Source organism: Xiphophorus maculatus, chromosome 7, assembly GCF_002775205.1.
Source record: "Xiphophorus maculatus strain JP 163 A chromosome 7, X_maculatus-5.0-male, whole genome shotgun sequence".
Classification (NCBI taxonomy): Eukaryota; Metazoa; Chordata; class Actinopteri; order Cyprinodontiformes; family Poeciliidae; genus Xiphophorus; species Xiphophorus maculatus.
This window is the reverse complement of record NC_036449.1, coordinates 27031830-27055785: the sequence shown is the minus strand read 5'-3', so window position 1 is coordinate 27055785 and position 23956 is coordinate 27031830. Positions and strand designations below refer to the sequence as shown.

At 35.4% G+C, this 23956-nt stretch overlaps 1 protein-coding gene across 3 annotated transcripts in view; it reads right to left on the bottom strand.

Moving 5' to 3' along the window:
• Positions 1–23956, bottom strand: part of LOC111609290 (heat shock 70 kDa protein 12A-like) — a 58639-nt gene that overhangs the window by 5242 nt on the left and 29441 nt on the right. For 2 of the 3 annotated variants that reach the window (XM_023336663.1, XM_023336664.1), the window contains exons 7-9: positions 23502–23723; positions 23256–23427; positions 18889–18999 (exon numbers count right to left, since the gene is read on the bottom strand). In XM_023336663.1, the coding sequence (XP_023192431.1) occupies positions 18889–18999; positions 23256–23427; positions 23502–23723 (505 nt within the window). Of the gene's footprint in view, positions 1–669; positions 842–915; positions 1138–3008; positions 3293–3856; positions 4205–6792; positions 6889–9139; positions 9485–11424; positions 11610–18888; positions 19000–23255; positions 23428–23501; positions 23724–23956 lie in introns of those variants that run through there. The other variant, XM_023336665.1, reaches the window with a different exon arrangement.

The following is a 23956-nucleotide window of genomic DNA, read 5'->3' as shown; positions in this document are numbered from 1 at the left end:
TCCAGGTCAGAGTTCATGTGAATGTCAAATTTATTTGTATAACTTAAACAACAGCAGATGTCCAAAGGTCAAAGTTTAGGAGCCACAGCCGAAAAAACCCAAACTCCTGTGACCTTCATTCTGGATTTAGGAAAACCAAAAGCAGCTGATAATTCAACAATGAGAAAACGAGACAGACTTGGTTAAACTGACCTTCATGGGAAAGTTTAAGACCAGAAACTAGTTTCATAAAGGCCCGGTCCACAAGAGGTCTGATGAAAAGCTGAAGGAAACCAGGAAATCTGGCCCTGATTGGTTAAAAATCTGTTTAAGATGCTGAGACATCGCCTCAAATATGAACTAATACTGGAAAACTCTCAGCAATAAAGAGTGAATCAAAATTCCCCCTCAGGGATTAAAGGATTTATTCCCAGATTCTGGGTCAAGATTGAAACAGTCAGTTATTAAATTGAGGAGGAAATTAGAATTTCTCAGGTTGGTTTTAAAGATGTGGTGAAACATTTAGGAACAAAAATGTAATAAATACTTTTACATGATTTGATTCCAAACAATTAGTCCAACTGATCACCTAAAGAATCCATTCATATATTACATTTGTCCTATAAAACAAACCAAAACCTGTTAGATGTTAAATGTTTGTTTGCCAGACGTTATAGATCCACACAGTACCGTTACAGCTGGTATCAGGTTCTGCTGCTCCTGCAGATTGATCCTGTGAGTCTCTGCTGTGGTTCTGTGTGATGAAACCATCAGATTGAAGCTTCAAACACCAGGTCAAAGCTGCTTCTGACTCCAAAACAAACATCAGTTTGTCTTTAGTGTCTTCTGTTACAAGACCAGCCTGGAGGAGAAACCAAAAGTCTGATTTTGCTGAACATTTCAGAGCTGATGTTGACTTTAAAAACATGATGTTACCTGAGTTGCAGCTTCTATTATGAACTTTTTACAAAAATCCTTTAAGATGTCAGGAACAGTCATCACCCAGGTGAAGTCATCAGCTGTGAACTCTCCACCTTCTGGATGAGATCTGATGGTTTTCAGAGCATCGTCCTTCAGGAATCTCAGAACTTCTGTAAAAACCTTCTGGGTCAACATCCACTTATCGTTAGCTGTGTAGATTCTCTTCCTCCAGTCGTCCTGTGAACAGGTTCAGTCTGTTAGTTTATATTCAAACCCAGGTTAGTTTATCAAATCTACTGATGGTGAACTACTGTTAGTCCAAGCAGAAACTTATTTCTTTAATGTGCTGAATAGCAAATATTTTTCTGTTTAGGTTTCTCTGTTTGATTTAAATATGAAATAACAGATTTTAATGGTTAGAAAAACAAATCAGAGATGGATTCTGTGTTTATTTAATTTCATTTATTGCAGATGGCTTTATGGTTCAATTTTAATTTAATTTATTTAAAGACTTCCTGCTCCAAATAAATATATTTATTTTGCATATATATATATATGTGTGTGTGTGTGTGTGTGTATTTTTTTGCTTTTTCTGCTGCCCACCAGCAGAAATTACATTTGTGTCCTTTGTTCGCTTAAGGTCTCTGGGTTTGCTCTGGTGTTCTTGTTTATTTAGGTTCTCTAACAGTTAATAAATTACATTTTGAAAAATATTCGTGATATTTCTCTTTCCAAGACTTCAATAAAAGGTAACTATGGGAAAAGGGCTGAAATATTTGGTTCCCCCCTCATAACTTTAGCAAATAAAGAGCAAATGTTTCCAAATTCACAGCATTTGTTGTTCATGAAGAGAGAAATAAAACTTTCTGGTAAAAATAAAATATTTGGATCCCCCCTTAACCTTGATAAATAAGTAAAGAGCAAATGTTTCCAAATTCTCAATGATTGTTATGGGTGGACCAAAAATGAGCAACTAGAAATTTATTTTCTCCAGTAATCTGTCATATTTTTCATTAGAACAGGATTTTCCAGAAAGCCTACTCTCTCATCTATTCAGGAAGTCTAATCTTTGTGCCCTGCTGTCAGCCAGCTTCCCTCCTATTATATTAGCAATGAAAAATTATAAATACACACAATGTGTTGGAAAACGTTTGTTGGTGACTGACTTATTTGTCAGGCTTAAGTGACAAAAGTTGGAAAAAGACTGATTCTCTTGGCGATTAGAAAAAATACACAACTGTGTAAGAAGACCTCCACAAAAACCTAGTCTATTTATTTATTTTACAATTTTGTTATTGTTGTTGTTTAAGAGCAGCTGCCAATAAAAGTGAAAGTTACAACTTTAACATGATTATATGAGTTGTTTCACTGAGAAATCGACCAGAAGTGCCATGAAAATGGTCGGATCCGCCTCTCTGGCTGCAGTGACGCCCCGACACAGGAGGAACAGATTTTCACACAATCGTCTGAATCAGGTGATGCATTTAATTACACCTCATTATTCATGAGGTAATTTGCATTGAGGAGGAATTTTGCATGCAAAAAGCTGCAGGTGTGATTTATAAGGGGGAAATTGCTTTCTGGTGTGCATGCAAATGTTTTTATAAATCAGGCTTTTTTTGACATAGAATATTTTTGAATTTTGGGCGTACATACACATTTAGTATGATTCCTGTGGATTTGTTTTATAAATGAGACACTAGGTAAAGTTCTGCTTTTTCTGAAATGCTGTTGTGCAAAAGTTCAGAAACTATCAGACATAATGAGTTTGAGTCCTCTCTACCTTTGCTGCTTGTCTTCCCCCCCTTACTGTCAGATTACTGATGAATAAAGGCCACCAGTAGAAAAAACAAAACAAAACAAAAAAAAGCAAAAAAGCTATTAGACTACAACTGGAAATGAAAGAGATGATTTTATAATTATAGAGACCCAGTGTTAAGATCTACAGCAGGTGAAAAACTGTGAAGGGAGAAGAGTTCAGGTTTAAAATATCTCAGATAATAGATAGATATCTCAGTTTCAAAATGAGAAAACTTGTGTCTTCATAGAAAACATGATAGGATCCAAGAAAAAAGAACATTTATCTGTAGTTATTTATTTTTACTTACCATGTTAAGGACCTTCCTCTTGAAGTTTTCAAAGAAATAATGTTTTTTAGTTTCTTCTTCTCTCATATTGGTAAATGCTGTTTTAGCTTCATAACCAAACTTCATAAATTCTTCATGTTCATCAAACAGGATGCAGGTTGGAGTCTTTGGGGTGTCTAGTCCAAGTCCATTACTCCATCTCTTTATCTGGGTCTCACCTCCTTCCTCTCTGGGTTTAACATTGAAGGCGTAGCCACTGAATCCTGAACCAAAGTCTATGGCTATGATGAGAGAGTCAGGTCCAGCTGGATGGAGAAGAGAAGAAAGTTAGAATATAATTAAAGAGAAGTTTCTGACTGTTTTTACAATAAGTTGATACTGTAATAAAATCATAGACACAATTACATTTATTAGTTTAATCCTGCATTTCAAAAACTAAACTGAAACATTAAAATTCAGCAACTTAATATTTATTGTACACGGATTATACTGGTCCACCGGTCCTGTGATGAACTTGTGACCAGTCTGGACTGAACACCAGTCTCAGTCAGTGGTGATAGGAACCAAAACCTCAATGTCATCCTGAATGGATAAGTGGGTCTGAACAATAGATGGATGAAAGGATGAAAACTGATACTGATTAAAATGTAACATTTCTACATAAAACCTAGGAAATACATTTTGCTTCATAGTCAATTACTATTAGTATTTCTACTGTTTATTACATAATTCTTTTCTTTATTATTAAATATTATATTCCTGCAACATATTTCCTCATTCTAACCTTCATATTAATAACTTATAATAAGGACAAACTCCATTATTAAATATATTATCATTGAAATATGATCTATATTTACAGAACTCACCTTTGACATCAAGCAGCACCTGTTTCATGGTCAGGATTTTTCCTGACCCATATTTGTAAATGGTGCAGCTGTAGGTTCCTGTGTCTCTGTCTGTTGGTTTCTTCAGGATCAAACTGTAGTCTCCAAATTTACCTTCTTTCACAATCTTTGTTCTGTCTTTATACTTATCGTGTTGAACAGACCAGTTCTCAAAATAAACAGAACACATAAAGACCTTCCTGTAACACTCATGGACCATCCTGCCAGTGTTGTGTCTCCACTTCACAATGACTTTTTCAGACAGACAGGCTGCAGTTTTAAATGGCAGCAGAACAGACTCCTCTCCTGAATCCACCTCCACCCTGTAGACTGAGAAACAAAACAGATGAGCTGCACTGACAGCAGCAGAACTGATGATGTTGATGTTCACAGTAATGGAGCCTCAGTGATATTCCAGGAGAAAAACACTTCAGTCACAATGTGAAACTCAGGATTTAGAGACCAGATGCTGACAGTGGATCCATGGGATCTAAACTTACTTTCAAAGAAACACAGAAGAAAAAACTCACTATCATCCACATGTTGATTCATAAAGAGAAATCACTGCAATGTTTCTGATTTTTAACCAAAAGATAAACTACATTGTTGTTGTTTCCAACTGACAGAAGAGAAAAATATTTGATGGATCCAAAGCAGAGAAGAGTTTCAATAACTTAATGTCATCATCCTGTAATGTGGGTTTGATTTGTATTTAGTGGATGAGAAAAGACAGCAGGAATATTCAACAGGACAGACAAAAAATAATCAGAACTCTGTATCTGGGAATTTTACATGATGGGCAACTTAAACATTTTGATTTAGAAACATTAAATTAGAAAAGTCTGACATTCAAGATTTTAAATTTGATTAATTTTACAAATATTTATGTGTAATTTTAATATATTTTTCTTTCACAGATAGTTATTTCCAATTTTGAATTTGTGTAATTTTTGGCAGCAGAACTATGATGTCAAAATCCAGAAAGATATCTTCAACTAGATAGGAGAGGAAAGAAGGGAAAATGAAAAACAAAAAGCAAAAGCAAAAAGGATTAAATCAGATTAATATGTCAGGATGACCAATTCAAGTTTTAGTTCTGAATCCAGCTTGGATTCTGTGATACAGTTTTGTTAATTGGTGTTTACAGTCTCTGTCCATCCTGTATGATTGAAGTTTTATTCATTTTCAAAGGAGAATAGAAAGAATACCAATCTTTAAATGAGCAAAGCTGGTAGAGACATTTCCCTAAAAGTCTTACTAGTGTAGTATCAGAGAAATATGGTTCTACAAAATATTGACATAAAGTTATTTGTTTTTTTGTTCTTTTTCACCCACAAAAGTACAGTGGTATGAAAAAAAGGTTCCTGATTTCATTGTCTTTATTTTCCAAGTTTGTCACATTGAAGTGTTTCAGAACATTAAATCAATTTAAATATCAGTTAAAGGACAACCAAATAAACACAAAATTCAGTTTTAAAATGAAGGTTTCTATTGTTAAGGGAAATAAATTCCACACCTACATCTCCCTGTGTGAAAAAGTGATTGGTCATTAAACCTAACTATTGATTTTCCTAACCTTTGCAGCAACAACTGCTACCAAGAGTTTGTGATAAATTACAATGACTCTTTTCCAGCTGAGGAGGAAATTTTGTCCCCCATTCTTTGCAGAATGTTTCTAATTCAGCTACACTGGAGGGTTTTTTAGTGCCCTTTCATGTCATCTCAATAGGTTACAAGTCAGGACTTTGACTAGGCCACTCCAAAGTCTTTACTTTGTTGATCTTCATCCATTCTCCTCACGTGCAAAACTTTTCTCTGCTTGTATTAACTCTCCGCTCGCAAATCTCTCTGCTCGGTTGTGAAGTCCTTTCTGCTCTCTTTCAAAACAAAAAAGGACCGTCACCTGGCAACGTTACAGCCAATAGAATGAAAGTGTTAGGCAGTGGGAGCCTCCTCAAGGGTGCGTTTGTTTCCTTCTACTGGGTGTGCCTGTGTGACTATGTATGTATGTATCCATCTATGTAGATAGATATCTATCTACATTAACCTATAGATAAGAATCAATCAATCAATCAAATGTTATTTGTATAAACATTTCAGCAACAACACAGTTCAAACTGCTTTACATCATAAAAACTCAAAAATACAAAGTCATAGAAAAACACAGTCAACAACATTACATTTTGTCATCATTACACATCATGATTATGTTTTAAAAGCAACTCTAAACAGCTGATTTTTAGTCTAGATTTAAAGAAACTCAGTGTTTTGACTGTTTTGTAGTTTTCTGGAAGTTTGTTCCAAATTTGTGGTGCATAGAAGCTGAACTAGAACCGACAAACAGAATGCACCAAGAGAAAACAAACGCACTCCTGAGGAGGCTCCCACTGCCTAGTATAACACTTGCATTCTGTTGGCTGAAACGTTGACAGGCGACGGTACTTTGTTGTTTCACAAGCGAGCAGAGAGAAGTTTTGCGTGCGAAGAGAAAATCTGACATTGAGAACAAAGACTTGAATGTACAGGGAATATCTGAAAGAGAGCAGAAGTTTTGAGTGCAAGTTTTGAGAACAAGGAAATTAAATCCTGCTTGCAAACTGAAAATGTGTGATCTTGACTTATGGCAGTAAAATTCCCGCATAAGAAAATATGAAAAGAAAACCACAAGAGGAGAAAGGCAGTACAGAACTGAGATCATATGATGTATAAAGACTGGAAACTCAGCATGTTGGACAATCCAAACCATAATTTTATAAAAATTCCAATCAAACCATTTTAATTCTGAAGCTATCTTCATCTTTCCCTTTTCTGTATCAGTTCATGGTTTGTTGTCTAAAATGGTCACAATCTGTCTGAGGAAAAGTAAAAATCTCAAAATGTAAAGCATTGGTATTGATTCTGTTGTAAAAGGAACTTACCTGACATAAAATAATGTCGGAAATGAAATAAAAGGCCTCCAGAAACAGCAAGAACCAACAGAACCAGCAGAACTTTGGTCCAAGTTGGAAACTTCTCTATGGAAAAACATAAAGACCAATCACATCTTAGACATGTGTGCAGTTTTAGTTTTGCCTGAAAATGTGATAGTTTGAAGAATTATGTTGACATATCCTAGAATTTCCTTTAAATTTTTGAATATAATTGTCTTTAAACATTATGAAAATCTACAGCAATAATGTTCTTAATATTATTGAGTGAAGTCATTGTTTGTTGCTCGTCTCCTACATAAAATAGATTGAAAAAAAGCTATGTACATAGTCATATAGTTAGTAAAGTTATTTATATAATGGCAACTTACAAAAACAAAATCAAATTCATATACAGAAAGGTAATAAAAGGTTGTAGACTGTATTGTCCATTAAATATATAAAATATTTAATTGTATATATTTAATATATAGTTATATATATTATATATTCTAAATAGATGTTTCTTTAACATCTATCTAGAAACCAAAGAAGAAATCCTAAAAAGCATAAAGATCATAACCAAATTAAATAATTTGAGAACGCAACCCCGAACACACACACACACACAGACACACACACCCACAGGTTCATATTCAGTAATTAAAATATTTGCTCCAGTAAAACTTTCTTGTATAGTTAGATGACATCACAGTCTTTTAAGCAGGTATTAAACTGTTTTTATTAAGCCCCTATTTCTGTATTAAAACGTTTTCATTGCTCTAATTTGATATTCTAATCAAGAATGTCTTTACAAAAACTGTAAGCAGAAAATTGCAGTTAACATAAAGGCTTGAAAACATTATTGAGTGCAACTTACTGAACTGCAACAAAGCCAATAATATAATAAAGTGCAATATATCCCACTGATATGGTCAATATAGTGGGATATATAATGCACTGACATTAAATGTTAGCACGACATTAGTGTATTTGTGACTGGGTGAAGCATTGAAGCATTTTGAATTGTAACCCTGTAGAAGTACAACACATCTATGAAACACATTAACTACGGTGACAAATGCTCTGTGTTGTTGCTTCCTGCTGCCTTTCAGCTGCAGTCATTAAATCATCAGTTAAGAGAAAAATAATGAGGAAGTTTTTAGGTCACTGAAACACTTTAAATACTGTTTCACCAACTTACCTGTCTTGTACAATTCTGCTTCAAATAAATAACTTTATTTATTATATTATTAATTAATCACTCACATATCTATATGACCTTCATGGACAGTGATTGTTTTCTAAAAAAAAAAAGAATATTTAACACAATATTAAATGCAATATGGTTAGAAATTTGGGTGCATATATGAAAACAAGGTTAGGCACAGCAGTGCTTAAAGTTGATCTTTAGTCTTGGATAAAAGTGAAGATGTTCTCTATGTATTATGAGAACACCTGAATGGAATAATTGGGTGCCTGACCTGTTTAAAGGTCATGACCTCTAGACTCTAGAGCAGTGGTGCACAAAGTCAACCTGGCCTGCTTGCTTCCTTGGATTTGCTTGCTTAGCGTTGCTTGCTTGGCCTCGGTTACCTACTTGGCCTTTTAATAACCGTTTCCAGCAGCTTTGAAGCATTTTGTTCTGCTTAGCAGTCTAACTCTGATCTTGATTGACTCTAAAGTAATCTAGAAGCTTGTGTTTGGAAGGCTTGGTTCTCCCTTAGTGTTCCTTCTTCTATTGGGTAGTTTTGAGTTTAGATTAACTTGTTTGGTTATTTTTGTTTAATTGCTGGAGTTGCTCTCAACACCCTTTAGTTTTGTTAATTCTATTTTCTTGAGTAGTAACTGGGTTAAAGAGTACTATATTTTGTTTATGAAACCTTTTTATAGGTTTTTTTCTCTGGATACATTTTGATGCTACCACCTCCTAATCGTCTAGACCAGTGCGTCCCAAAGATTTTCTGGGCCCCCCATGGATTACAAAATTCGAAATAAATAAAAAAATAAAAAAATAAATAAAATTAAAAAATCTGCCCCCAAAAAGAAAAAAATAAATAAATAATCAACTGTGCACCATTCAACCAGACATAAACCTATATACATACTTTGTTTTCAAACTCCACTGAAGTTTATTTCACATGTCAAGTTGCAACAAAACAAACTACAAACCATCTTTACAGTGAAACACTTTTGTGTAACTGTTTTTTTTTTCTTTTTCATTCATCCATAACGCTTCCTGCCCCCCCTGCAATGTCACGGAGCGCACCCCACACTGTGGGAACCACTGGTCTAGACTTTGGGGTTGTAACACAATACTGTCAGGAATAGGGTGTGTGTATATATAAAAGTTGCTGACCTGTGACAATCAGCTGAACGTCTGACACCTTTATTTCTTCTGCTTCATCATGGAGGCTGCAGATGTAGATCCCACTGTCAGAAAGTTGAGGTTCACTCAGAGTGAGGGTGAAGTCACTAGAGTCTAAAGCATCAGGTCTCATTGATGTTCGTCCTTTGAAAAGCTCATTTTGCCCACGCAGGTCGTCTGCTTCTCGCCGTTCATGGACAGTACTGGGATCAAGATCAGATCGGCTCCATTTCACTGTGACAATCTCTTCTAGTCTGAGGCTGTACTGGCAGGGCAGTTCGACAGATGGTTCCCAGTCATCAACCTCCACTTTTACAGTCAACACATCCTGAGAGGCTGGAATGATAAATAGTTTTGTTTTAAATCAGTGTGTTAAAGTAAATACAAATTTAATCCAAGATGTGTCTTTTGACAATTTTATAACTTAAAAATCACAACGTCTTCAGTTCTCTCCATTTCTATATTGCACTGCTAAGATGGAATAGCAAGAAAACTCCAGTGATTGAAATTTAGAAAAAGATTACTTTCAGAATTTCAGCTCATCAACTTAAATTCATCTCACTTCAATTTTTATTTGTGAATAGCATATATAGTTGAGGAGGCTAAAGGCAGAGAGGAAAAACTCATCTGTAACAATAGCCTGTTAAAACAGTCAACTCTACTGTAAAATTTAATTTCTACCTCAATTTTCAGGAGGTATTGTGGTGATAAGATTGTTGAACCATCAGACATGTAAGGACTATTAACCCAACATTCCACTGCATTAACCCACTTTCAGCAGCAGATTAGAAGAGGAATTTCAGACAGAAGTTTATATAAGGGGACTGACATCCTAACTGTCTCTTTTATAGCCATGTTAGACCGGAGAACATCAACATTGTGCTTCCTAACCAACTTTATCACCACAATTTTATGCTCCACCCCTCTTTTCTGCAGGCGGAGAAAGAGTCTTTGCTTTTGAAGCCCAACAAGTTTCCAATTCAAATGCCAGATGATGAAGGCTGCTGTCATCAACTGACCAGAGGGAGAAGACAAACAGCCAACCAGCTGTGCTCCAAAGCTGAGAGACGCAACTTCATCAAATGCCACTGATGCTCAAATCAGAGCTCAGAAGATGTTCCAGATTTCCAAGTTGAGCTGTTAGCCATGCAGAGTCGCTGCCAATTCTTCAATTGATTTGTTTATAGATATTGAGGAGGAGATTCTGTACTGCAGCTTTTTCACAGCTAGACTTTTACAGCAGCAACAGTATTGCTCAGGATTGACTTAACTCAGAAATGAGTTACCTACTTGATATCTCCTGTTCTGAAACCTAAAACCCTGAATGTCACAGAATCTGGTTGGTTCATTCAGAGTATTTGCTTTCTACTCAGAGTTTGGTAATCCTGCTTTCTGAAACGGGATCCAAAGAATCTTTAACTTCAGTTGTCAAGGTCGACGTTCTGCAACTCTTAGACGTGTCCCTGGTCCAACACACCTGAATCAAATGGCTGAATAATCTCCTCAGTGTTCAGTCAAGTTCTCCAGAGTCCTGCTAATAACCTCATTATTTAACTGATGTGTGTTGAAGCAGAGAAAGTCTAAAAGTTACATCTGACCCTGAGGCCTGGATTTGAAGTCCCCTTCTCCAGGCTTTAAATACGTTTTTTAAGGTGAAAATCATCAAGATTGTTTTCCTGATGAAGGGGAACCAGATTCTGTTGGTGACTCCACACATTTCTGAACCATCAACCTAGCCATTTTTTCACCAGTAAACAAATGCAGTAAGAGAGACAGCAGCCAATCAACAGCCAGTCTAACTTGAAACTGGTGTCATATTTCAAGGAGCAACAAGTGTGGGAGGGGAGAGGAGGCAGACAGAAACAGAGGATCCAGGGAACAGAGACTAACAGTTTTATACCAGGAAAAAAAACTGGATATTAAGACCATTACATTTTCCACTGGTTTCATACCTCATGGTTAATTGATGCTTTATATTTTTCAGAACCAAGACAAAGGTCTGTATTATTGACTGGTTTGAACTGAACAGTCTCGAAATAATGCATTTACAATAAAAAGATTCTTTATTTGCCTTATTGTATTTATCCTGATTTTGATAAGTATATTATTTACAATAAACTGAAACGAATGCAGAAGTTTCTGATTAAAATCAAAGTTCTACATTTTAAAATGTTGCTGTGCACTTTAATATACCTGATAGCTACTTTACTGATTGTGAAGAGAAAAAAAGGACATCAGCTGAATAAACCTAAGTTTAGTGAGGAAGAAGATCTTACCGTAAAGTAGGAGCAAAAATACAGCAAACTGCTTCATCTTCCTATATTCATAAGAGTTATGAATGATTTCTTCATAACTCTCTGAAACAATTTCTGACGACAAAGTAAAAGCAAACTGAAAGTTTACTCTGCTGTTAATCTACGGTCGACCAACAAAACCAGTTTTCATTGTTCCGGGTTGGATCAGAGCAACTGGTGGAATGTAATCAAACCAAGTCTGGACAAGAATGACAGATTAAATGATGGTTAGAACAACTTGTGAAAATGTATAGGCAGTAGAGATGTTGGTGCTCTATAGACCACCAATACTGATTTGAACTGAATTTAATTTCTTTCAGCTTCTGATATCCAGATATGCTTTTCATCCTATGTGGGATAAAGAATGCAGATATTTATAAAAACATTTGTCTTGGTTCTTCATGAACAATGTTGGCATGATCTCAAGTCACTGCTGAGTTTTAGTCTAGAGTGGAATCTCATAAAACAGTCACAATTCAGCAAATAGTCTAAGAAAACTGCTTAAATATTTAACTAATTGATAATGGTACAGGCAACAGTAAAAGGATTTAGTCCATGTGGCCACTACAGGATGATTTAATTCAAACTGAAATAAATTATAGATCCAACTCCACACTGTTCAACAGAACACTTAAATATGTAATAAAGTGAGGTTTGTAGGAGTACCAGAAGCAAACTGAACATAACAAGAACAAGAAATGGAACTGGGACCAACTGGGTCAATGCAAGAAACCAGAACTGAACAATGGAAACAAAGAAGCAGAGTTACATGGAGACCAGGTGAGTCTAATCAGAGAGATAAAGAACTAAAAGAAATCAGTAAAAAAATGACACAAGCAAATTAAACTCGATGGCAAAACCTTATCAACAATAATGAACAACCCAGACATGATCAGAAAGGAACAAATAAAAAACCAACATCAGCAGATAATAACAGAAAAACTATCAGAGAATAATTATTGGACACTGAAAGTCATTAAAGCCACTGAACAATGTGACTAAAGTATTTGGGGACTAAACATGTTTCCTAAAGTCATACAGGGTGAGTCTACAGATAAATCAGTTAAAGTTTAGGAGACCAAGATCATTTTACCATCGGGCGAGTTTCTGCTTAACTTCATGTTCTCTGGAAACGCAAAAAACAACAAGAAAAAAATGTCAGAAAACAGGATCAGCAGGTCCAACACACCCACACCCCTACACACTCGCACACACACCCCTGCACATGCCCACACGCTGATGTTTCCGAAACTTCCCATACCCTGATTTGATGAACTCTATAAGTTCTTACTAAAATCTTCTTTAAAGCTTATTTATTAGATATAATAAAACAGGAAATCATGTTTCTAGGTTAAGATTTGTTTAAACCCAAGGAAAAAATAAAACTCATTTTGCTACCTGGGTGATTTTGTTGCTCTGATGCAGCAAAATCACCCATCAGCACAGAGTCAGCACAGAGTCTGTGTTGATGTACAGACTTTGAACATCAGCACAGAGGAGTTTAGGTATTTATTATTTGTTAGAAGATATTTTTACAGATCATTTCTGCTCTTAAAAAAAAATCAACTCATGAAAAAACAGATAACCTAACAGACATGACAGTTTCTGATATTTAAAGCCTGATTGCAGAAATGCTGCAGGGTTGATCCTGTTTTTTACTCTTGGGAAAAATTTGTCTGAAAAACATGTTAATGAACATTAAAGAGTCCATCATCTGACTGGGAAAACATAAAACCAGCTGTTCGAAAATATTAATGAATTACACTTTAATCAGTGATTTTTAAAAAGTATTTATTTTATAAATTTAACCTCAAATGTGGCACCACATACAGATACATCTCAAAGATGCTTTGACCTTCAGGTCAAATACATTGTTGGTTCTGGTGCCTCATCTTCCTCTTCCCGTTGAAAGAAAAAAAATTGACATGCTTTACAGAAACCTGATATTTCTACATAAAATAATAATTTTACTGACCTTGTGTAATATTCAAACTTTATAGAATAGAATAGAAATTAATGACAAACTCAGGTACACCAGCAGCAAAGTGACAGGAATGTCAAAACATGCAAATTAACATAATAATAAAAATTTAAAGACAAAGTTAATATAACAATCTTTACACTATGGGCAAATTTACAGCATAAGAAACACAACTTGAAATAGTTCATGTAAGTATTGAACCAAAAAATATCTGAATTGTAATAAATTGAAATTGTTTTTATATTCTAGATCTATGATTATTGAAAGTGAACCAAACTAGAACTAATCATCATTATTCAGCCTGAAACACCAACCAGGTCTCTTTTCCTGCCAATAAGGTTTTATGCTCTGACATTATGAATCAACACAAAAACTGAATAAAATCCTCAGTGCAGTTACTGACTGCACAACACAGGATGGATGCAAATGTGTTTTTGTTGTTATTGTAAAGAAGCTTTGTCGGTTATGACTTCAAAAATCTGATCCATGTCTCCTGAACAAGCAGCTCCTATATCAATGTCAAACTATCAAGTGATGTTTGATTTTTGTTTTTATAAAGTTGATCTCATTATATTTCTTTAAAATAAAAAACTAAACAGATTTGAGTCAGAAAGTAAATGAAGCTAGGGAAAGTTGGGTGCTGTGGATGAGTTTTTTTTTTCACATTTTCCACCCAGTAGTGAAGAGTAAGATGATGGGAAACAAACAGCAGTTTCTGCTTATTGCCACCAGAGGTCGCTCTCAAACCAAAAATTACACAAAATTATTTGATAATCAGATTTTGTGACTCCAGGGTCCCGTTAATAAACTCCATTCATTTTTTATTCAGATTATACAAAATTTAATGTCTGAACTGAACTTAAAAGACATGTGAAGAATGAGAAACTCAATAAGGAGAAAATATTCTTGTCATTATTGTGGCTATACTTAGTCACAATAGTTACAGTGGTAACTATCGACAGAGATAGTTACATATTGAATAAATAAATCCAATAAGCTGTATGAAGCTGCTATATATGTAGTCACTACAGAACACAAGCAGAGCTAGATCTGAAACAAGAGCAGCTTTAAAGGTTCAGCAAACAGAAATTTTGTTTTATTTCCAGACAAATTGATGTTCAGCCTGCAATCAGTTCCAGTAAGAATGAGTCTCCCAGTAAAACCACTGGAAACTTTAAAGTAAATTTCCGAGTTCTTCTTTTTCCAACAGGTCACAGTTTCTAAGATAATCAGTCCAGGAAATAGAAAACAAACCTGCAAATTTTCTGTTCTTTAGTTAATGTTTAAAAAGATGAACAGTGAGCATTGAAGCAGCCAAGGCTTTAAATTATTGATAACCAAACCATGTGTACTACAGCTTCATGGAGTCTATACGCAACCACTGCTGCCATTTTTATATAAACCACCTCAATCTTGGTACAGAAAATGTGAGCATGTTCAAAACAGTGAAGGAAATTTCTGCTATTGTCATTTAAAATGTGAAGTAAACAGAATCCATCCAGAGGGGATGTTGTGATAGGTTTTAAAATCATAACACAATCATAATTTGGTGGGAAGAGAACATGAAGAGGTTCACGAGGAGCAGAAAGAAATTCTGAATGAAAAACAGAAAAATGAAGAATAAAGATGGATTTTCTTTAGGGCTGAAACAATTAATCAGATAAATCATGATTAGTCAATTATTTAAATAATCTACAACTCATTTAGAAATTTGTTAACTGAAGTTTACATAATCAAAATAAAATTCTGAAAGAACATCACACTGAGAGCAGTAGGGCAAAATTTACAAAAAATAAATGCATTTGTATTCGAAATAACCCAGAACTCATAAAGTGTTAATGTTTTAGCTTCAATTGGATCAAATTCTGTAAGAAAACAAATCACCTATTAAACATTGTGCTGTCTGATTATGAAAATAGTCAACAGATCAGCCCAACACTGTATTGAAGATCAAACAGAAAGGTTCTATCTTCTTCATGTTATAAGTATTGTTTTAGCTGCAGATGCTTCCTTCGCAATTAATAATCAAGCATTCACTAAAGCAAAGCCATCATTCCATTCTAGGCAATAAAGTTCTTTTCTTGGTTTAAAAATGAATTGATTTATTTGCATATACTAATGTATTTCTAATATTGCATAAAAAAGGCTTAAATGGTTAAATTAAAAATCTGCAGAATGTGCCATTTGAAAAAAAATCTGATTAATCATCAGGATAATTGATTTCTAAATTAATCGTTTGTCGCAGCTCTAATTTTCTTTGCAGTTTTATTATCAGGACCTTTAATTTCTTCAAGCTCTTCTCTCCTCGACTGACCAGTTAATGATGATCAACTTGATTAAAGATCAATAACTTCATCAGCTGCACTGAGAGTTCAACCTCAGGTTCATCTGAAGCTTTTCTGTCCTGAAAACTTCCCATCATGCTGCAGGTTTTAATCAGAGCAGATTCCTTCCTGTCAGTCGACCGTTTCACAAACATCCTTCACAGCTGAGAGACTCAGCTTCTGGTTCCCACATTCAGCCTCAGAGATTCACACAGAAACGACACGTTTGATTCCCAGAGCAGCTTCAGAGTCTGAGATCAGGAGGAAACCATCAGCTGATGAAGCTGCTGGTTGATACATGATGTCTGACTTTAAACAGCTTCAGCTGCTGATCTCACTCTGATCAGTGACCAGCTTTGATCTGGTTCTGGTCATCAGCTCAGGTTCTGATGAAAACAGCTAGATGAGACACATTAATGTGATAAAACACATTTAAAGAGTCTCCAGGTGATAATTGTCCATCATGTGAGACTGAATCACATCTCAGCTCTGAACAGGCTGCAGCAGTTCAGTCTGACTGATGATCCTTCATCTACATTTCTCTGCAGCAGCCAGAAGAAAACAGGAAAACTGAAACAGACTCTTCATTTCATCACCAAACATCAGGAGAACATGCAGCAGAAAGGCCATCAGACTGACCTTTGACCTGGAAAACTGAGATAATCTGCAGGTTGTTTCCAGACATGAAGACATTAAAGATGAAGATGAAGCAGCTCTGACTCCGCCCACCTCAGAGGTTGAAGGTAAAAAGCAGCTAAAGGTGAAAGTTAGTGAGCAGGTCTGACCTGATGCAGCAGCAGGAGGAGAACTTCAGTCCTCCGAGCAGATCCTGTTCTTCACTCCAACAAGCTGTTCATTCAGCAGCAGGACTCCTCCTCTTCCTCACTCTCTTCCTCCTGCTGCTCCTCTGAGATCTCCTCTGTCTGTCACAGGAGGAAGAGGAGGAGCTCAGATCACGATGAAGGTCTCTGTTCAGACTCAACTTCTAGCGGCTCTGACGTCATGAAATGTAGCGAAACTTAAACCAAGATAAACTTTCTGCTTTAAGTGCGCCATCTAGTGAATAAATGTGTTACTACAGGTGCTGCCTGTAGAAAATGTTGAGTGGAATTACAATTAAAAATAATATATAATATTTTTTAATGAGCGGTTCATATATTTTATCTGTATTTTTATTTTTCTGAAATAATATATAATGATTACATACTCATTAAACACATAAGAAAACTATAGTTATTCCAAAAAATATCACATCCAGATTCTAATTAAAGTGCAACTGTATAAATATAAGACATGAACAATAAACCACCTCAAGACGGTTAATTAATCAAATATCAGTTTTCTAAAGCTCTAATTATATAAGCAGCACATTAATAAAATGATAAAAACGAGTAAACTTTCAGGGAGCAACCTTTCAGGTCCAAACTAACTTTTTAAACCAAAAACCAAACGGCTCCAAAAACAGAATAAAAACCAGGTTAAATAAAAAATAACTTTTATTTTTAATTCAGTTTACAAATTCAAGACTGATTTATTGGTTTCTGGTTCTAAACAGAAAAAGATGGACCATGGAAAACGTTTTACAATTGTATCAACTAGTAAAACAAACAGACCCCCTAACCCCCCGAAAAGAAAAACAAACAAACATACAGAAAACAAACTATACACATTGTCTGGATTATTCAGAACAAAATACAGGAGAATTAAATCTCATGATAAACATTTGAACCAAGCTGAACGTTTTCTCTGAGACGCCACCAACTTTGGGTTTCTCCCCAACTCTACGGCTCCTTTCAGGATCGCTTCCTGGGGTCTAAGAGGACACAGGACTTTATACTGAGGTCCAAACTGATCAGTGATGTTCTGACGTAGAATCTGGTTCTCAGCAAATCCTCCCACTAACACAATACAACCAATGTTGAGATTTTTGTCTAATATTTCTCTGAGTTTCTCGGTGATTCTCTGCAGACTCTCATTATAGAAAGATTTGAGTTTTTCTCGGGAGATTCTGATAGATCCATCATCCCAGGAAGCTCCATCCACTGAATCAAAGAACGTTTTAATCTCTTTCTTTTTCTGAGCCAACATGACCAGGTTACCCGGGCAACTGATCTGAACATCTTCACCTAAATGTTTGAGACGAGTAAAATCATACATCATCTTCTGAACCTCGTTGGGGAATTTTTTCTCATATTCACCCCAGACTTCATAAGAGAAAATTTTTCTCAGGAACTGTTTGAATTTTTCATCCACATCTCTTCCTCCCAGATAGTACCTAGAGTCGTTGTGCAGCGTCTTCATGGCTCCTCCTTCCAGGACTTCATGAACAGTGAAGTGAATATTTTCATCTGTTGACAAACGGAAAGAGAATAAATCAGATTAAATGATAAATCTCAGAACAACTCACTGAACATTCTAATTCACATTTAACAAAAAATACAAAAAAATGACTTCATCCATCCACTATATAACCCAGTTATCCCTGCAGAGTTGTCGGGGTGTTGGTGCCTATTTCCCCAGTAATCACTGGGCGAGAGACAGGTCTCTCTTGGACAGGTCACCATCAGAGGACAACACAGAGACACACAGGACAGACAAACACACTCACATATAAAGATGATTTACAGAGTCCAGTTAACCTAACAGTCATGGTTCTGGACTGTGGGAGGAAGTCGGAGTACCCAGAGAGAAACCAGGCATGAACAGAGAGAACATAGAAACTCCATGTAGAAAGACCCCAGACTGGGATTCAAACCCAGAACCTTCTTGCTGCAAGGCAGCAGGGAAACCAGCTGATCCACAGAGCAACACAACATCACTTCAATATGTTTATTGTGAACACAAATAGTTTTAAAACTCGTCTCTCACTAAACATTTAAATAACGGTGAGTAACTTTTTTATAATTTTTTTATTTTTTCCATTTTTTTCTCCGAAGAGTTTTTGCAGCGCTAGTGGCTCGTATTTTTTTGACAGTAGGCAGACAGGAAGGAGGGTGAGGAGAGGGGGGAAGACATGCGGCAAAGGTCGTCGGGACCGGGAGTCGAACCCGCGACGTCCGCGTCGAGGACTAAGGCCTCCAAACGTGGGGTGTGCTAACCCCCTGCGCCACTACTGCACGCCCCACGGTGAGTAACTTTTACCTCCACAGTCGACAACAAGGTACCGTTTCCCGTCTCTTTGGGTCTCCAGCAGAACTTTGGTTTCTTCTGGTTTCACAGTAAACTGTACGGCCTCCTGACTTCTTGCTGGATCTGTAGAAACACAGAAACTCACTGAGCTGCTCTGTGATCAATGATCAATGTTTTTACAGGTAGATTCAGGTTTTGGTACATTTATCTTCCGTCTCTGTTGCCATGGTGATGCTGTAAATCTCTGGAGAAGAATTTTCCAGATCAGTGATGATCCAGAGTTAAAGCAGATCCTCAGACCGATCATAGAAAGATAATAAAATAATAAAATGGAAAGAGAGACTTTAACAGAAATCTGAGTACAAAAGATGTAGAAAGTGTGTGGATTCATTGTTAGAGGAAGTGATGTCACTGTCATATTGATGGGCCTGAGGTGTAAAATTTATGCATCCACATGAAGCCTGCATCAACTTTAAAATATTTAAAAAAAATATTAAAGTCGCTGACAAAGCAACTTTAACCCTTTTATGCATAGTGGTCACTACGGTGGACAGTTATCGAAAAGCCATTTTCTTGTGCTTCTTGTGGATTTTTATGTTATAAATGCACACAGACCACTGAAGTGGACACTAAAGCATCATAAAATACACTATCATCTATCAGATAACCTCTGCAGAACAAAACTACTGATGCATTTTTCAAATAACTGTATTTGGAGAAAATTACAATTGATCACCTAAAAAAAATAAACTTTTTTTTGTTTTTTTATAAACTTTTTTTTCCTACTTTAAAAATAAAAAATGGAAATGGCAAAAATTCTGACACAAAGGCTCATAATTCATGCATGAAAGGGTTAAATTATGCCATCATATTTAATCAGATTATGAGTTCTGATAATACAATTTTTTTCATATTAAAAAACCATTTTGAAAATAAAAACCCTAAGTTAGATATTAAATAAACTTTTCATTAAGCAAAAGTTTTATATTAAAAATGATTTTTAAAGGTCTGATTTGATATCATAATCCTAAATATTTTAATACAATTCATTTACAGAAATAAGTTTTAAAACATCAGTCTGGGGCGTGCTGTGGTGGCGTAGGGGATAGTGTGACCCACGCCTTGAGTCCTTGACGCGGCCGTCACAGGTTCGATTCCAGGACCCGGTGATATTTGCCGCATATCTTCCCCCCCTTTCCTGTCAGAATACTTTCATATAAAGGACACTAGAGCCCACAAAAGACCCTGGAGGGGAAAAATAAACAAAATACATCAGTCTGTGTGTAATTAATCTACGTAATTTTTTATTTTTACTTTATAGCTGATTTACTGAAATTAATTTTTAAATAATGTTGTAATTTATTTAATCTTTTTGTATGTAGTTAAATATTTTTATAGATCATTTTATTTTGTCTGGTTATTAATTACTTCATATGAGGATTCTGAATTATTTGCATCATTATGTTCACAGATCCACTGGTGTTTAGGTAAAATATAATTTCACAGTCTATGGCTAAACTGAGTTTCATAATGGGATACTTGAAGCAATTAAGATTTTCTGTTTTTTTTTCTTTCTAAATAACTGAAACAAAACAATGTGAATGTTTATTTATTTCCTTAAAGTTAGAAACCTGAGAGTTGACAGTGAGGTTTTCCTCCAAGCAGGAGGAAGGATTTAGCTCTGCAGAGCTGCAGATAGAAGTTAGAGCAGCTGGAGGAGGAGAAGATAGAGCTGGATGCTGCTGCAGCTAGAAAATAAAACTGGAAGGACTTAAATCCAGATTTATGGTTAAAAGATTAATGTTTCATCCTGTGGTTAAATTTTAACACCTTAAATCTTTAAATTGATGGATTCACAAAAAGGTTATTTCTTTTGTTATGATATATTACATTCATAAAGAGCAAATAGAAATAAATATTTAAACATGAAATTAAAAATATACAATTGTTGGAAGAATTTTATATTTTATTATCATTTTTTTGCTTTACCTTTATTTTATATTAACATCCTTTTATTTACCATTGTATTTACATTTTAATGGTGTGCCTTGAGTGTTTTGAAGTGCTTTAAGTATTTTTGAAGTGTTTGCAGAAACTCTGGAAGCGGCCTGAGGAGTGAAAAGGACCATGAAAGAGACGACCCAGCAGCGTCCATGACCCAGAGGAACTGCAAACCGATAGTCTTATCCTATGAAACCTGCTTTTGAAGACTATAAATGAGTTGTATTCATATGAGTGTGCAGCTGGTTTTTTGCTCCCCTTCCCTGCAGGGCTGCACACTGCCATGTAACTAGGGTGTTCCTAATTCTAATAAAAGCAGGATGAGACTCAATTGAAGCTTCAGAGCATCGGCCGAAATCTGTAACTGGGTTTCAACTGTGTTCTCTCCCTGCAGGTAAAACTTAAGTTCTGACTCTTGTCTCTTTTTTGTGTCTGTGTTCAGGTACTTTAGAGCTAACATACAATATTGTGCAAATGTTTCTGAAGGCAATTTCTTGCCATTTTCCCTCTGAGAAATACAACTTTTTATTTTAACAGTCTTGATCATTTATTTTTCTGACTTTTAGAAGAAGATTTTACTTTAGACTTGAATGATTCATCATCCTGATTCTTTTAGATCCCAAGTTTTCAGCTAAAGACTCTTTGGAGATAAAATAGTTTTTGTCTATCAAACGATTTTCTATATTATTTTATCACAAAGTTATTGATGATCACTGATGTACATTTTAAGTTCAGGAGCTTTTTCTGATGGCCAGAGTTAAGAAGTAAAGACAAATTTATCTGAAAATGGTCAAATAGTGAAGCAGAAGAAAATGTCATGAAAACTAAAATCTTTAGAAAACCTGAAAATCAAGCGATCATGATCACATTAAAGATAGTCTGGCTCTCCTTTAATGATGTATCAATTATTCTGATCGGTTTACAGTCATGTTTAATTATAATGATAGATTATCTGAAACAACAGCTCTGCTGGTTTTACATGAACACATTGAGAATTAAAAAGCCTTAAAAGTATTTTAACAAACCAATAAAATATTTAAACATTTATTGGGTATTTAACAACCTGGTGTTATTTAACTATGTTGTTAAAAACAATCTGGTTATGTTATTTAAAACATAACCAGATTGTTATTTTAAATGATATCACTGAGAGAACATCAATGAGTTTGTGTAGAAAACTTAAATTTAACTGCTGTTTCCTGTTTCTTTTGGTTTTCTGATCAAATCATCAATTTTCTAACTTTTATCCAGCATCATGTTTGAGACTAAATTCTAATTAAACATTCAGCCACATTTTTAAATTCAATTTCAGTACTAAACCCAGATCTGATTACTGTTAAACCATCAGAATCAAGAAATCAGGTAAACAGAACCTGCCTGACAACATGAAGTAGGCGATGTCATAGTTTATTCTAAATAAAGTTAAGAACAAATGAGAAACCAAGTCATTGAGATCAGTCTAGAAGTTCAAATTCAAAAATACTCTTTTGATTCCAAAGTGAAATTAAATAAAGTTAGAAAGTCATTTCTAAGGTGGTAGAGCCTCAGTGAACAAAGTGAAAGTTATTATTCATAAATAGAGAAAACAATGAACAGTGATGAACCTTCACAGGAGAAACTGACCAACCAAAATGACTCCAACATCAACGACTCAAAGAAGAAGAAGAAACCAGAAATATCTAAAGGTCTGCAGGCCTCACTGCCTCAGTCAAGGTCAGAGTTCAAGTCAATGTCAAATTTATTTGTATAACTTAAACAACAGCAGATGTCCAAAGGTCAAAGTTTAGGAGCCACAGCTGAAAAAACCCAAACTAATGTGACCTTCATTCTGGTTTTTGGAAAACCAAAAGCAGCTGATAATTCAACAATGAGAAAACGAGACAGACTTGGTAAAACTGACCTTCATGGGAAAGTTTAAGACCAGAAACTAGTTTCATAAAGGCCCGGTCCACAAGAGGTCTGATGAAAAGCTGAAGGAAACCAGGAAGTCTGGCCCTGATTGGTTAAAAATCTGTTTAAGATGCTGAGACATCGCCTCAAATATGAAGTAATACTGGAAAACTCTCAGCAATAAAGAGTGAAGCAAAATTCCCCCTCAGAGATTTAAAGGATTTATTCCCAGATTCTTGGTCAAGATTGAAACAATCAGTTATTAAATTGAGGAGGAAATTAGAATTTCTCAGGTTGGTTTTAAAGATGTGGTGAAACATTTAGGAACAAAAATGTAATAAATACTTTTACATGACTTGATTCCAAACAATTAGTCCAACAGATCACCTAAAGAATCCATTCATGTATTAAATTTGTCCTATAATACAGACTAAAACATGCTAGATGTTAAATGTTTGTATGCCAGACGTTATAGATCCACACAGTACCGTTACAGCTGGTATCAGGTTCTGCTGCTCCTGCAGGTTGATCCTGTGAGTCTCTGCTGTGGTTCTGTTTGATGAAACCATCAGATTGAAGCTTCAAACACCAGGTCAAAGCTGCTTCTGACTCCAAAACAAACATCAGTTTGTCTTTAGTGTCGTCTGTTACAAGACCAGCCTGGAGGAGAAAACAAACGTCTGATTCTGCTGAACATTTCAGAGCTGATGTTGACTTTAAAAACATGATGTTACCAGAGTTGCAGCTTCTATTATGGACTTTTTACAAAAATCCTTTAAGAGTTCAGGAACAGTCAGCACCCAGGTGAAGTCATCAGCTGTGAACTTTCCACTTTCTGGATGAGATCTGATGGTTTTCAGAGCATCGTCCTTCAGGAATCTCAGAACTTCTGTAAAAACCTCCAGGGTCGACATTGACTTCCTGTTGTCTGTGGAGATTATCTTCCTCCAGTATCTCTGTGAACAGGTTCAGTCTGTTAGTTTATATTCAAACCCAGGTTAGTTTATCAAATCTACTGATGGTGAACTACTGTTAGTCCAAGCAGAAACTTATTTCTTTAATGTGCCGAACAGCAATTATTTTTCTGTTTAGGTTTCTCTGTTTGATTTAAATATGAAATAGCAGATTTTAATGGTTAGAAAAACTAATCAGAGATGGATTCTGTGTTTATTTAATTTCATCTGTTGCA